Here is a 14,042-nt window from a genome sequence, read left to right as displayed (position 1 = left end):
ATTCCCACAGAGACCGGTGAATGCCACAAATGTGGAAGGCCATCGGCAACATTTATACACTGTGTGTGGGAATGCAGGAAAATTAGGCGTTTTTGGTGTAAACTTATTGCTTATATTAATAGGTTACTCTCCTCACATATACTACCGGACCAGTTGGCATGTCTTGCTTTAAATTTTACAAGCTGGCAGATTGCTCCGAAGTTTTTTCCTATCATTAGTGTAATTCTTACGATTGGCAGGAAATGCATATTGATTAAATGGGTCAACCGTTCAGCACCATCCATTATGGAAATTCAGCAAAAACTATTGCAATTGATGTACTATGATAGAAAGACAGTGTTATTGTCACCCTCTTTTAGCACTCGAAAGTTTTGCCGCAAATGGAGTCCTGTCTTAGACACTTTACCTCTTACAACCAAACAATATATATTAAAAACTCTTGATTGCTCTTTGGCCTCATATGAACTGTATGCATATGATTAAGTATTTAATTGATACAGTTCATAGGTGGTTTTCTCTGGCAATGAGATCACATAAAATCGTATTTAATGAATACTAGGGCTGGTCCCTATTACTCGTCTTTAGCATGCATCCATCCTCCCCACCCCCCCTCCCCTCTTGTACTTCCCCCTCTTCGATTTCCGATACTACTTTATCTTGCTGTCCTCCTTATGTCTAATAGATATTTGTCTTACATTATCTAATACAGTGTGAACTACGGAATATACAAAGATAATGGTATGGGTGTGGGTCGGTCACACTTTTCGAAAATGAAAACTTGAAAGGTTTTTTTTTTTTTTTTTTCTTTTATAATTTTTTTTTTTGTCTGTTACAACCCATTCACACATTGCAATGTAATGCAAAGATCGTACAATGAGGATTTATTTTTGCGAATATGTTAATACTTGCTATATATCATTGTCTTTCTGTACATCAAGGAGTCTTTGTAATAGGCTGTTTTTTTCCACTCTGTATTTGATTTTACATACGTCTTTGGTTCAGCATTTTCTTTTCTGGTCTGATGACCTTTTTGTTCATTTCTGTATAACTGAAAAACTTTCAATAAATATATTTAAAAAAAAAAAAAAAAGAAATTACATCCGTGTGGCTTCCACTCTCGGAAATTCTCTCCGGCCAAACGAAATTACACTATTGGAGACCAGGAACTTTTGGCAATTAAATACGCCTTGGAAGAGTGGAGATATCTCTTGGAGGGGGCTAAACATGTGGTTACCATTTACACGGATCACAAAAATTTGTTGTATATCAAATCCACACAATGCTTGAATCCTCGCCAAGCGAGATGGGCACTTTTCTTTACTCGATTTTCTTTTGTTATCAAGTACCGGGCCGGGACTCTCAATACTAAAGCGGATGCGCTGTCCCGTTCACAGATTTCCACAGACGAGGATGAATCTTTCGAGCGGAGTTTAATTCTAAATCCAATTTCTGTCTCCGCTGCTTTAACTACTCCAGCTCCTCCTCCTGGAAGAATGTCCGTACCAGCTAGATTTCAGCCAAGAATTCTACAGTGGGCCCATAACTCCAAGTTTTCCGGTCATCCCGGTGCCCAGAAGATGTACAAGTTTCTGCAAAGGTCTTACTGGTGGGACACCATGAGGAAAGATGTACAGGATTACGTTAATTCTTGTCCACAGTGTACACAACATAAATCTCCTCGCCTGCCTCCTGCTGGGTTGCTTCGTCCTCTACCTATCCCTGTGAGACCCTGGACTCACATTTCCATGGATTTCATCACTGACTTGCCCTGTTCCAAAGGTTGCAACACCGTCTGGGTGATCGTCGACCGTTTTTCGAAGATGGCACACTTCGTTCCATTGACTGGTCTACCGACAGCTCCGAAACTAGCTCTACTATTCATCCGAGAACATTTTCGGTTGCACGGGTTGCCTCAGGAAATAGTCTCTGATCGTAGGGTACAGTTTACCGCGAGGTTTTGGAAAGCCCTCTGCTCGGCCTTACAGATTAAACTTAAGTTTTCATCCGCTTATCATCCCCAAACGAATGGACAAACGGAACGAGTCAATCAAGATCTAGAGACTTTCTTTCGTCTTTATCTCTCCCCTTCACAGGACAGCTGGGTGGAGTTGTTACCTTGGGCGGAGTTTGCCCATAACCATTCATTTCATTCTTCCACTGGTGAATCTCCATTCTTCGTCAACTATGGGTTCCATCCACGTGTTCCGGAATGACCAAGTCTTCCGATAGAAGAGGTTCCAGCTGTAACGTCCACTCTACTACACTTCGGACGAATTTGGCGTGGGATACATGCTAGTCTTAAAAAAGTCTCTGTCCGATACAAGTTCTACGCCGATAAGAAACGACGAGCCGCTCCTCAATACAAGGTTGGTGATAGGGTATGGCTGTCCACACGTAATCTCCGCTTAAAGGTGCCCACTATGAAGTTTGCTCCAAGATTCATCGGTCCTTACCCTGTGCTACAAGTCCTTAATCCTGTGGTCTGTAAGTTGGGTTTACCTTCTCACCTGCGTATTCCAAATGCCTTCCATGTTTCTCTTCTTCGCCCTCTTGTCCTTAATCGTTTTAATTCAAAATCCTCTAGTTCCACCTCGGTGGAAGCTGAAACAGGAACAGACTTCGAGATCAAAACAATTCTGGACTCTCGTTACCTTCACAAGAATCTGCAATATCTGGTGGAATGGAAAGGGTACGGTCCGGAGGAGAGAAGTTGGATAAAGGCTTCTGAGGTCTCGGCTCCTCGACTAGTCCGGATTTTCCATTCTAGACATCCTACCAAACCGGGGAAGTGTCCAGGGGCCACTCCTAGAGGAGGGGATACTGTCAGATCCCCGCCGCGGCCGCCGGGCTTGTCCCTCCGAGGCTGCTGGCTGCCCGGGAGGCCGTCCCCGCTGGCGGTTTCTGTCGCCCGGCGCTCCGTCCGGCGTCCATAGGGTGGACGTCGCGGGCGCGTCCGACGTCTCCGGGGACGGGTAACGTCATCAGCGCCTCTCCAATCAGGGGCTGGCGGGAAGTACAAATCCAGACGCCGGGCAGAGCTCCGGCACCTGAGTATCATCGCTACTACCGTACCAGTGATCTCCAGAGCTCCTGTGCTTCCAGCATTCCGTGCTTCCAGCGTCCCGTGCTTCCAGCGTCCCGTGTCTCCGTGCCTCAGCACTCAGCACCTCCTTGCCTCAGCACCTCCGTGCCTCAGCACTCTGCACCTCCGTGCCTCCAGCACCATCGTGCCTCCAAGCACCTCAACGTCCTTAAGCGCCTCAGCGCCTTTAAACACCTCAGTACCTCTAGCATTTCAGTGCCTCTAGCACCTCAGTGCCTCCAGCACCTCAACATCGTTCACAGTAAGCTTTTGGTACTCTCCACCAATTCACCAGCACCTTTACAAGTCTTGTTTTTTTTTAGGAAACCTTCAAGCATCCACCCGTGCCTTCTGCCTACCGTCCTAATCCTGTATGAGGAGGACCTACATCCGGCCATCTCTACTGCGACCCAGTAGCGGTTCCTCTTCCCGGTCACCGGAAGAAACCCCGAGTCCACAACACTTCCAAACCAGGTCAGTGATAATAAGTTGGAAGGATTCGGACACAGTCAATCAAAAGCAGCAGCCACCTGACATTATCAGTGTGGAGCTGCTGCTTTGTTATGGTCAGCATAGGATGCACTTTACAGTAAGGGTGTTTTCTTGCATATTGGCCACACTTACCTACTTCAACCCATCTCTTCCTCCCTTAGTACAAGGAATCGCAAGCCCAATAGGCAGCGCAGACACACTGAGTGCAGATGCATAGGAATGAGCAGTTGGAAAAAGATGGATTTTGTTGGGGGGGGGGGGGGGTACTTGTGTATGTCCAACTTTGCATGAGACAATTTGAGTCATCTAGTACTCCTTTCCATTGTTATACATGTTGTATAGGTAGCCATGGAGATCCAAGTAATGTACTCCCAACAAAGAGCGGGGTGTATATTCCGCAGGGGCACACACACACCAAATTTAAAATAAGGTACAATTTGTTTGTTTTTGTTATGGAGAAATTGTACAAAAGCCACAAATGTGCATTTAACAATATTTGGGTGTACTTTGTAAATTATTTTTTTTAATACAACCATTAATACAGTGGATGTATTTTGTTCTACACACTATGGGGCATATTTAACAATGAGTGATATTCTTGTTATAACTCGTTACAAATGTTAAATGGTGCTTCAGCCAATCAGCTCCTACCTGACGTGTTTGAAAAATGACAGAAGCTGATTGGCAAGAGCGCCACTTAATATTCGTAACGAGTGATAACAAGAATATTGCTTGTTAAATCTGCCTGTATGTTCTTATTCTTAGGTTCATAAACTCTACAGCATAGAAAAGTACAATGGAATCTGAAAGCACAACACTGACCTGTTTGCACAGAAACTGTCCATCTTTGTATGCTACCAGCCCATTCTCAGCAAAGACATAGTCAAACTTTTCAACCACTGAAATAAAACGTTTTGTGAATAATTACAGAAACAAATTATCTAGATACAATAAAGCTGTTTGCATTACTTAAACCAGGCATACAATCTGTCAGCAGCATTAATACAGCCAACATATATGCAGTGTAGAAATGTAGAATGTTTTCTGTTAATGTACTACTGAGACAGGCAGTAAATTCCTACCATCTTCTCCCAGCTGTTCTTTGATTTTGTCAAAATCTGACCCTCCGACAACTCCAACTTTTACCTTCTTTCGCAAATTCTGAAGGAATTCTGCCATGCCACTGGTGACTTTCTGAAGGGAAGAAAGAAAGTTTTACTTTGATACCTTAAAAGTGTTATAGTTTTGTCACAACCTACATTCTCTTGTATTATCAGGGGTAGGTCATCTTAATGCTTCTCACAAATATTTGCATGCAAATGTAAATGAGAAGCAATATAAGTCTGTAGACCTGTCAGAGTTTGCATTAGAAACCTTGATCAACCAGCCGCCGGGATCTCATACTGATCCCGATCAACCATGTTTTAATGTTTTCTAACATTCAGGGCTGGCTGGCCCATTAGGTAAAGTATACATTCATGTACGGCGTGAAGCGTGCAAGAGCACCATCTCCCGCCGCTGGGCGAATCACACGCAGCGCTGCCTCCCGGGCTTCACTCATAGGGACACACCAAGGGGGGGGGGGGGTTCTGGGTACCTAGAAACGTCCCCTTGCCTGAAGATTCATCGCTGCTGCTTGGCGGGGGGGAATGGATGAGCTCTGAACGGCAGCTGTGTCAGTGAACTGCCGCGCTCCTTATATCCACGGAGACTGCTGGCTCCAGCTCATCCCAGGCAGTTCCCACAGGGCTTTGAGAGCTGTTCGTGTGATGCACTCTCATCCTCCGTAAGATAGCCGTAGGTAAGCACTTGGATGGTGGGGGTGTGTGTGTGTGTGTGTGTGTGTGTGTGTGTGTGTGTGTGTGTGTGTGTGTGTGTGTGTGTGTGTGTGTGTGTGTGTGGGCTGGGGAACATCGTCAATGTATGAGGAGCTGCCAGTGTTAATTTGCTGCGGTGCATGGCGGGGGGGTCTTTAATAGATGATGGCAGCAGCATCTGCATATATATTGATAGCTGGATGTTTGAACATAGTAAGTTTGCCAATTTTCATGGGCTGCTGAATTATTTAGGCTGCATTTTTATCCAAAATAATAAGTCTTCAGTGGAGCATTATGTACATTATGAAGTAGCACACACAGGGACAGCAAACCTACAATGTGTACACTGCAGTGCTGAGACTCCTGCGCATGCATGGTCTACTGACCACACATGCACAATGGCCATTGCTGAGGAGGGTTTCAGAACCCTCAGCCGGTTACATTTGCAATATTTATTTTCCTTCCAAAATCAGCCTTTAAAATACTGCGTTTGTGGACCATGAACCAGTTGCCCCTCCCCCCCTTCCCACATGAAGGTGCACTCCAGGAACACCCACAGGGAAGAGGTTCTATTCATCTGGGGACACCCGCAGGGTAGTGTAGAGGTACTCTTCATCTTGGGGGGAGGGGGGTGCACCCCTGGTCTCTGTAAAATATGCGAGTGTGTGTGTGTGTGTGTGTGTGTGTCAGTGTGACCCTGGTCCCTGTACAATGTATGTGTCTGTCAGTAATAATGCCCCTGGTCCCTGTACAGTGGGGTTTAGTATGATTTACCAGTGGACACAATACAGACGGTCATAATACAGACAGCCATTGACCTACAGTCAAAATACTGACACGGTCAAAATACCGACATTCATTATGCTGACATGTTCACAATGCCGACATGAGTTTTTCTGGGGTTATGTGTCAATGTCGACATGGACACCGTTTAAGTGTACCGCATCCGCTCGCCATGCTTCAGGCATGGTAGCTCGCTGCGCTCGTCACACTCTTATATTCTCCTTCCAGGTCCACTGAGATGGTAAAGTATGAACAAATCTGTTTTGGGGCAAAAATTCCTTAAAAACGCATTTAAATACGGCATAATGTGTGTGTGTGTCAGCGTGCCCCTGGTCCCTGTACAATCTGTGTGTGTGCACGCCAGTGTGCCCAAATACAATCTGTTTGTCCGTCAGTGTGTACTCCTGCTCCTGGCCACTGTGTGATCCTGCTCCGTGTTGTGTGTGTGTGTTCAGTGTGCCCCCTATACAATCTGTGTATGGGTGCCAGTGTTCTCGTCAATAGTTATGCCATTTATAAATGAGTCGTTTATCTAGAGCCCTGCCTGAGTAATAATATGCATAAACCAGCTTTTAAGCATTCTTATTACATTCCAGTCAGTGGTGGTTCCAGGGGCAGGCAATGTGTAAGCATTAGGCTCATTTTTTTATTTATTTTAAATCTTTTAAGAAACCAATTTTTACAGATTATTCCTATGACTCCTGAATATAATGTATGTAGATAGACTAAACATGAACTATTGGGGGTACTTGAGGACCGAGGTTGAGAACCACTAGTGTAGAACATAGGTTCTCAAATTCTGACAGATCATGTTTTCCAGGTTACCCAGCAGGTGCACTCATTACTCAGAGACACATTTTAAAAGATCCACAGGTGAGCTGATTACTTCACTAGCAATTCTGTTAGGAAACCTGGAAAACATGAAATTTGGGGTCCTGAGAAAAGAATTTGAGAAAATAAGAATTTACTTACCGATAATTCTATTTCTCGTAGTCCGTAGTGGATGCTGGGAACTCCGTAAGGACCATGGGGAATAGCGGCTCCGCAGGAGACTGGGCACAAAAGTAAAAGCTTTAGGACTACCTGGTGTGCACTGGCTCCTCCCCCTATGACCCTCCTCCAAGCCTCAGTTAGGATACTGTGCCCGGACGAGCGTACACAATAAGGAAGGATTTTGAATCCCGGGTAAGACTCATACCAGCCACACCAATCACACCGTACAACCTGTGATCTGAACCCAGTTAACAGCATGATAACAGAGGAGCCTCTGAAAAGATGGCTCACAACAATAATAACCCGATTTTTGTAACAATAACTATGTACAAGTATTGCAGACAATCCGCACTTGGGATGGGCGCCCAGCATCCACTACGGACTACGAGAAATAGAATTATCGGTAAGTAAATTCTTATTTTCTCTGACGTCCTAGTGGATGCTGGGAACTCCGTAAGGACCATGGGGATTATACCAAAGCTCCCAAACGGGCGGGAGAGTGCGGATGACTCTGCAGCACCGAATGAGAGAACTCCAGGTCCTCCTCGGCCAGGGTATCAAATTTGTAGAATTTAGCAAACGTGTTTGCCCCTGACCAAGTAGCTGCTCGGCAAAGTTGTAAAGCCGAGACCCCTCGGGCAGCCGCCCAAGATGAGCCCACCTTCCTTGTGGAATGGGCTTTTACAGATTTTGGCTGTGGCAGGCCTGCCACAGAATGTGCAAGCTGAATTGTACTACAAATCCAACGAGCAATAGTCTGCTTAGAAGCAGGAGCACCCAGCTTGTTGGGTGCATACAGGATAAACAGCGAGTCAGATTTTCTGACTCCAGCCGTCCTGGAAACATATTTTCAGGGCCCTGACTACGTCCAGCAACTTGGAGTCCTTCAAGTCCCTAGTACCCGCAGGTACCACAATAGGCTGGTTCAAGTGAAACGCTGAAACCACCTTAGGGAGAAATTGAGGACGAGTCCTCAATTCTGCCCTGTCCGCATGAAAAATTAGGTAAGGGCTTTTATAGGATAAAGCCGCCAATTCTGAGACACGCCTGGCTGAAGCCAGGGCTAACAGCATTACCACTTTCCATGTGAGATATTTTAAGTCCACAGTGGAGAGTGGTTCAAACCAATGTGATTTTAGGAACCCCAAAACTACATTGAGATCCCAAGGTGCCACTGGAGGCACAAAAGGAGGCTGTATATGCAGTACCCCCTTGACAAACATCTGAACTTCAGGAACTGAAGCCAGTTCTTTCTGGAAGAAAATCGACAGGGACGAAATTTGAACCTTAATGGACCCTAATTTTAGGCCCATAGACAGTCCTGTTTGCAGGAAACGACCCAGTTGAAATTCCTCTGTAGGGGCCTTCCTGGCCTCGCACCACGCAACATATTTACGCCAAATACGGTAATAATGTTGTACGGTTACATCCTTCCTGGCTTTGATCAGGGTAGGGATGACTTCATCCGGAATGCCTTTTTCCTTCAGGATCCGGCGTTCAACCGCCATGCCGTCAAACGCAGCCGCGGTAAGTCTTGGAACAGACAGGGTCCCTGCTGGAGCAGGTCCTTTCTTAGAGGTAGAGGCCACAGGTCCTCTGTGAGCATCTCTTGAAGTTCCGGGTACCAAGTCCTTCTTGGCCAATCTGGAGCCACGAGTATAGTCCTTACTCCTCTCCTTCTTATGATTCTCAGTACCTTGGGTATGAGAGGCAGAGGAGGGAACACATACACTGACTGGTACACCCACGGTGTTACCAGAGCGTCCACAGCTATTGCCTGAGGGTCCCTTGACCTGGCGCAATACCTGTCTAGTTTTTTGTTGAGGCGGGACGCCATCATGTCCACCTTTGGTTTTTCCCAACGGTTCACAATCATGTGGAAGACTTCTGGGTGAAGTCCCCACTCCCCCGGGTGGAGGTCGTGTCTGCTGAGGAAGTCTGCTTCCCAGTTGTCCACTCCCGGAATGAACACTGCTGACAGTGCTATCACATGATTTTCCGCCCAGCGAAGAATCCTTGCAACTTCTGTCATTGCCCTCCTGCTTCTTGTGCCGCCCTGTCTGTTTACGTGGGCGACTGCCGTGATGTTGTCCGACTGGATCAGCACCGGCTGACCTTGAAGCAGAGGTCTTGCTAGGCTTAGAGCATTGTAGATGGCCCTTAGCTCCAGGATATTTATGTGAAGTGATGTCTCCAGGCTTGACCACAAGCCCTGGAAATTTCTTCCCTGTGTGACTGCTCCCCAGCCTCTCAGGCTGGCATCCGTGGTCACCAGGACCCAGTCCTGAATGCAGAATCTGCGGCCCTCTAGAAGATGAGCACTCTGCAACCACCACAGGAGAGACACCCTTGTCCTTGGTGACAAGATTATCCGCTGATGCATCTGAAGATGCGACCCGGACCATTTGTCTAGCAGATCCCACTGGAAGGTTCTTGCGTGGAATCTGCCGAATGGGATTACTTCGTAAGAAGCCACCATCTTTCCCAGGACCCTTGTGCATTGATGCACTGAGACTTGGTCTGGTTTTAGGAGATTTCTGACAAGTTCGGATAACTCCCTGGCTTTCTCCTCCGGGAGAAACACCTTTTTCTGGACTGTGTCCAGGATCATCCCTAGGAATAGAAGTCGTGTCGTCGGCATTAGCTGCGATTTTGGAATATTGAGAATCCAACCGTGCTGGCGCAGCACTATCTGAGATAGTGCTACTCCGACTTCCAACTGTTCCCTGGATCTTGCCCTTATCAGGAGATCGTCCAAGTAAGGGATAACTAAAACACCCTTTCTTCAAAGGAGTATCATCATTTCGGCCATTACCTTGGTAAAGACCCGGGGTGCCGTGGACAATCCAAACGGCAGCGTCTGAAACTGATAGTGACAGATCTGTACCACAAAAACCTGAGGTACCCTTGGTGAGAAGGGTAAATTGGGACATGTAGGTAAGCATCTTTGATGTCCAGAGACACCATATAGTCCCCTTCTTCCAGGTTTGCAATCACTGCTCTGAGTGACTCCATCTTGAATTTGAACCTTTGTATGTAAGTGTTCAAGGATTTTAGGTTTAAAATTGGTCTCACCGAGCCGTCCGGCTTCGGTACCACAAATAGTGTGGAATAGTACCCTTTTCCCTGTTGTAGGAGGGGTACCTTGATTATCACCTGCTGGGAATACAGCTTGTGAATGGCTTCCAATACTGCCTCCCTGTCTGAGGGAGACGTCGGTAAAGCAGACTTTAGAAAACGGCGAGGGGGAGACGTCTCGAATTCCAATTTGTACCCCTGAGATACCACCTGAAGGATCCAGGGGTCCACTTGCAAGTGGGCCCACTGCGCACTGAACTTCTTGAGACGGGCCCCCACCGTGCCTGAGTCCGCTTGTAAAGCCCCAGCGTCATGCTGAGGACTTTGCGGAGGCGGGAGAGGGCTTTTGTTCCTGGGAACTGGCTGTTTGTTGCAGCCTTTTTCCTCTCCCTCTGCCACGGGGCAGAAATGAGGTGCCTTTTGCCCGCTTGCCCTTATGGGGCCGAAAGGACTGCGCCTGATAATACGGCGTCTTCTTAGGTTGAGAAGCTACCTGGGGTAAAAATGTGGATTTTCCAGCAGTTGCCGTGGCTACCAGGTCTGATAGACCTACCCCAAATAACTCCTCCCCCTTATAAGGCAATACTTCCATGTGCCTTTTAGAATCCGCATCACCTGACCACTGCCGCGTCCATAAACCTCTTCTTGCAGAAATGGACAGCGCGCTAACTCTTGATGCCAGTCGGCAAATATCCCTCTGTGCATCACGCATATATAGAAATGCATCCTTCAAATGCTCTATAGTCAGTAATATACTGTCCCTATCTAGGGTATCAATATTTTCAGTCAGGGAATCCGACCACGCCAGGCCCGCACTGCACATCCAGGCTGAGGCGATTGCTGGTCGCAGTATAACACCCGTGTGAGAGTATATACATTTTAGAATATTCTCCAGCTTTCTATCGGCAGGTTCCTTTAGGGCGGCCGTATCAGGAGAGGGTAGTGCTACCTGTTTAGACAAGCGTGTGAGCGCTTTATCCACCCTAGGGGGTGTTTCCCAACGTGCCCTATCCTCTGGCAGGAAAGGGTACGATGCCAATAACCTTTTAGGAATTATCAGTTTTTTATCGGGGGAAACCCACGCCTCATCACACACTTCATTTAATTCCTCGGACACAGGAAAAACTACCGGCAGTTTTTTCTCACCAAACATAATACCCTTTTTAGTGGTACTTGTATTATCAGAGATATGCAATACATTTTTCATTGCTTCAATCATGTAACGTGTGGCCCTAGTGGAAGTCACGTTTGTCTCCTCATCATCGACACTGGAGTCAGTATCCGTGTCTGTGTCTGCCATTTGAGGTAACGGGCGTTTTAAAGCCCCTGATGGCGTTTGAGACCCCTGGACAGGCACAAGCTGAGTAGCCGGCTGTCTCATGTCGTCAACTGTCTGTCGTAAAGAGCTGACACTGTCACGTAATTCCTTCCATAAGCTCATCCACTCAGGTGTCGACTCCCTAGGGGGTGACAACTGTATAATAGGCAATTGCTCCGCCTCCATCTCATTTTCCTCCTCAAACATGTCGACACAATCGTACCGACACACCGCACACACACAGGGAATGCTCTGATAGAGGACAGGACCCCACTAGCCCTTTGGGGAGACAGAGGGAGAGTATGCCAGCACACACCAGAGCGCTATATATATACAGGAATACCACTATAAAATGTGCTTTTCCCTTTATAGCTGCTGTTAGTATAAACTACTGCGCCAAATTAGTGCCCCCCTCTCTTTTTTACCCTTTTCTGTAGTGCAGGACTGCAGGGGAGAGTCAGGGAGACGTCCTTCCAGCGGAGCTGTGATGGAAAATGGCGCCCGCTTTTTTGGTGAGTTTATGCCAGCCAAGGTGTTTTACATTGCTGCTCAGGGCGCCCCCCCCTAGCGCCCTGCACCCTCAGTGACCGGAGTGTGAAGTGTGCCTGAGTAACAATGGCGCACAGCTGCAGTGCTGTGCGCTACCTTGTTGAAGACTGATGTCTTCTGCCGCCGATTGTTCCGGACCTTTTCTTGCTTCTGGCTCTGTAAGGGGGCCGGCGGCGCGGCTCTGGGACCGAGCTCCGAGGCTGGGCCTGTGTTCGGTCCCTCTGGAGCTAATGGTGTCCAGTAGCCTAAGAAGCCCAATCCACTCTGCACGCAGGTGAGTTCGCTTCTTCTCCCCTTAGTCCCTCGATGCAGTGAGCCTGTTGCCAGCAGGTCTCACTGAAAATAAAAAACCTAAAACTAAACTTTTACTAAGAAGCTCAGGAGAGCCCCTAGTGTGCACCCTTCTCGGCCGGGCACAAAAATCTAACTGAGGCTTGGAGGAGGGTCATAGGGGGAGGAGCCAGTGCACACCAGGTAGTCCTAAAGCTTTTACTTTTGTGCCCAGTCTCCTGCGGAGCCGCTATTCCCCATGGTCCTTACGGAGTTCCCAGCACGTCAGAGAAATTATGGTGTAGTGGAGGCCTGGCCAACCTGTGGCTCACCAGCTGTTGTGGAACTATACATCCCAGCATGCCTTGCAACATTTTTGCATTCCCTAATAGTAAAACTGTGGCGGGCATGCTGGGACCTGTAGTTTCACAGCAACTGGAGAGCCACAGGTTGACCAGGCATAGTGTACTGTATGGAGGCGCTGTGCTTATAGGGCAGGGACTGTCGGGATCCCGGATTTCGGTTTTGTGAGGTGTCAGTATTGCAGCTCTTGGTGTGCTGTTGGGATTGGGACTGTCAGGTACTAAGATGTCAGCATTATGTGATGTATGTTAGGTGATCTGTCGGTATGTATAGGTGTTGGTATTGTGATTGTTTGTATTTTTGTGTTACAGTATTCTGATCTGTCTCGATTTAAAGTGTATCGGTGATATAAATTATCGGTATTATCAACTGTTGGTATTTTGTTTTTCGGGTTTCACTTCGTATGTCTGTATTTTGAGAGTATCTATTTTGTTGTCAGTATGCCGTTCTGTTGGTATATTGTTCAAGTTGATATGGGAATTGTTGGTCATTTGTCCATGTCTGTATCTTAGTTGTGGGCTTTATGTTGTCGGTAACATATTAGCCGGTAGACAGAGTACATCCCGTCCTTAATGCCCTCTTCCTTTTCCTCTGCACTAGCGTGCAGTACATGGCCATTTTAAGAACCTCACTGAAATCCTGTGTATACTTGCAGCTGTATGTCACAATAAAAGACAATGATATGGGTAGAGGAATAAGAAAACATCCATAACTGTCAATCCCACTATTACTTCAGTAATAATTATATTTTAACTACATGATGAGGGGTCGTGCACTAAAATATTAAACAAATATGATACCATCAGGAAACTTGGTATTTTAACGGGATGCGGTCAATTTACCGACGGTCAAAATCCCAACATTAAAAATACCAACAGGTCAAAAAGCCAACAGGAGTTTTTCATTGAAACCGACTTGTTCATACTTTACCATTCCAGTGGTCCTGGAGGGGGAATATAATAGTGTGCCGAGCGCAGTGCGGTACACTTATACGGTGTCTGTGTTGACCTATGTTGACATACACAACAAAACAATGAAAGTCGTGTTGAATTTTTGACCTGTCGACATTTAAAATGTCAGAGTTTTGCCCGTCAAGTCAATTGTTGTCAGGATTTTGATTGTAGGCATTTCATACTAAACCCCTATCAACACTACCCACAGAATGAAGCAGGAGAATGAGAGGAAACACCACTCAGCTAGCGGCTCTGAAGCTGTGGAACTACAAATACCAGCAAACCCTGATAGCATTTTACCAGGTTTTGAGTACAAATAAGAGATGAGAGAACCAGTTTGCCCA

General features: G+C 46.7%; 1 protein-coding gene across 2 annotated transcripts in view; it reads right to left on the bottom strand.

Annotated features, from left to right (window-relative positions):
* Nucleotides 1-14,042, bottom strand: part of PMM2 (phosphomannomutase 2) — a 68,926-nt gene that overhangs the window by 54,629 nt on the left and 255 nt on the right. The window contains exons 2-3 of one of the 2 annotated variants that reach the window (XM_063934269.1): nt 4,657-4,764; nt 4,397-4,473 (exon numbers count right to left, since the gene is read on the bottom strand). In XM_063934269.1, coding sequence (XP_063790339.1) covers nt 4,397-4,473; nt 4,657-4,753 — 174 coding nt within the window. In that variant the 5' untranslated portion in view covers nt 4,754-4,764. Of the gene's footprint in view, nt 1-4,396; nt 4,474-4,656; nt 4,769-14,042 lie in introns of both variants that reach the window. The other variant, XM_063934268.1, reaches the window with a different exon arrangement.

This window comes from Pseudophryne corroboree, chromosome 7 (assembly GCF_028390025.1).
Source record: "Pseudophryne corroboree isolate aPseCor3 chromosome 7, aPseCor3.hap2, whole genome shotgun sequence".
NCBI classification, from domain to species: domain Eukaryota; kingdom Metazoa; phylum Chordata; class Amphibia; order Anura; family Myobatrachidae; genus Pseudophryne; species Pseudophryne corroboree.
This window is presented reverse-complemented; position numbering and strand designations above follow the sequence as displayed.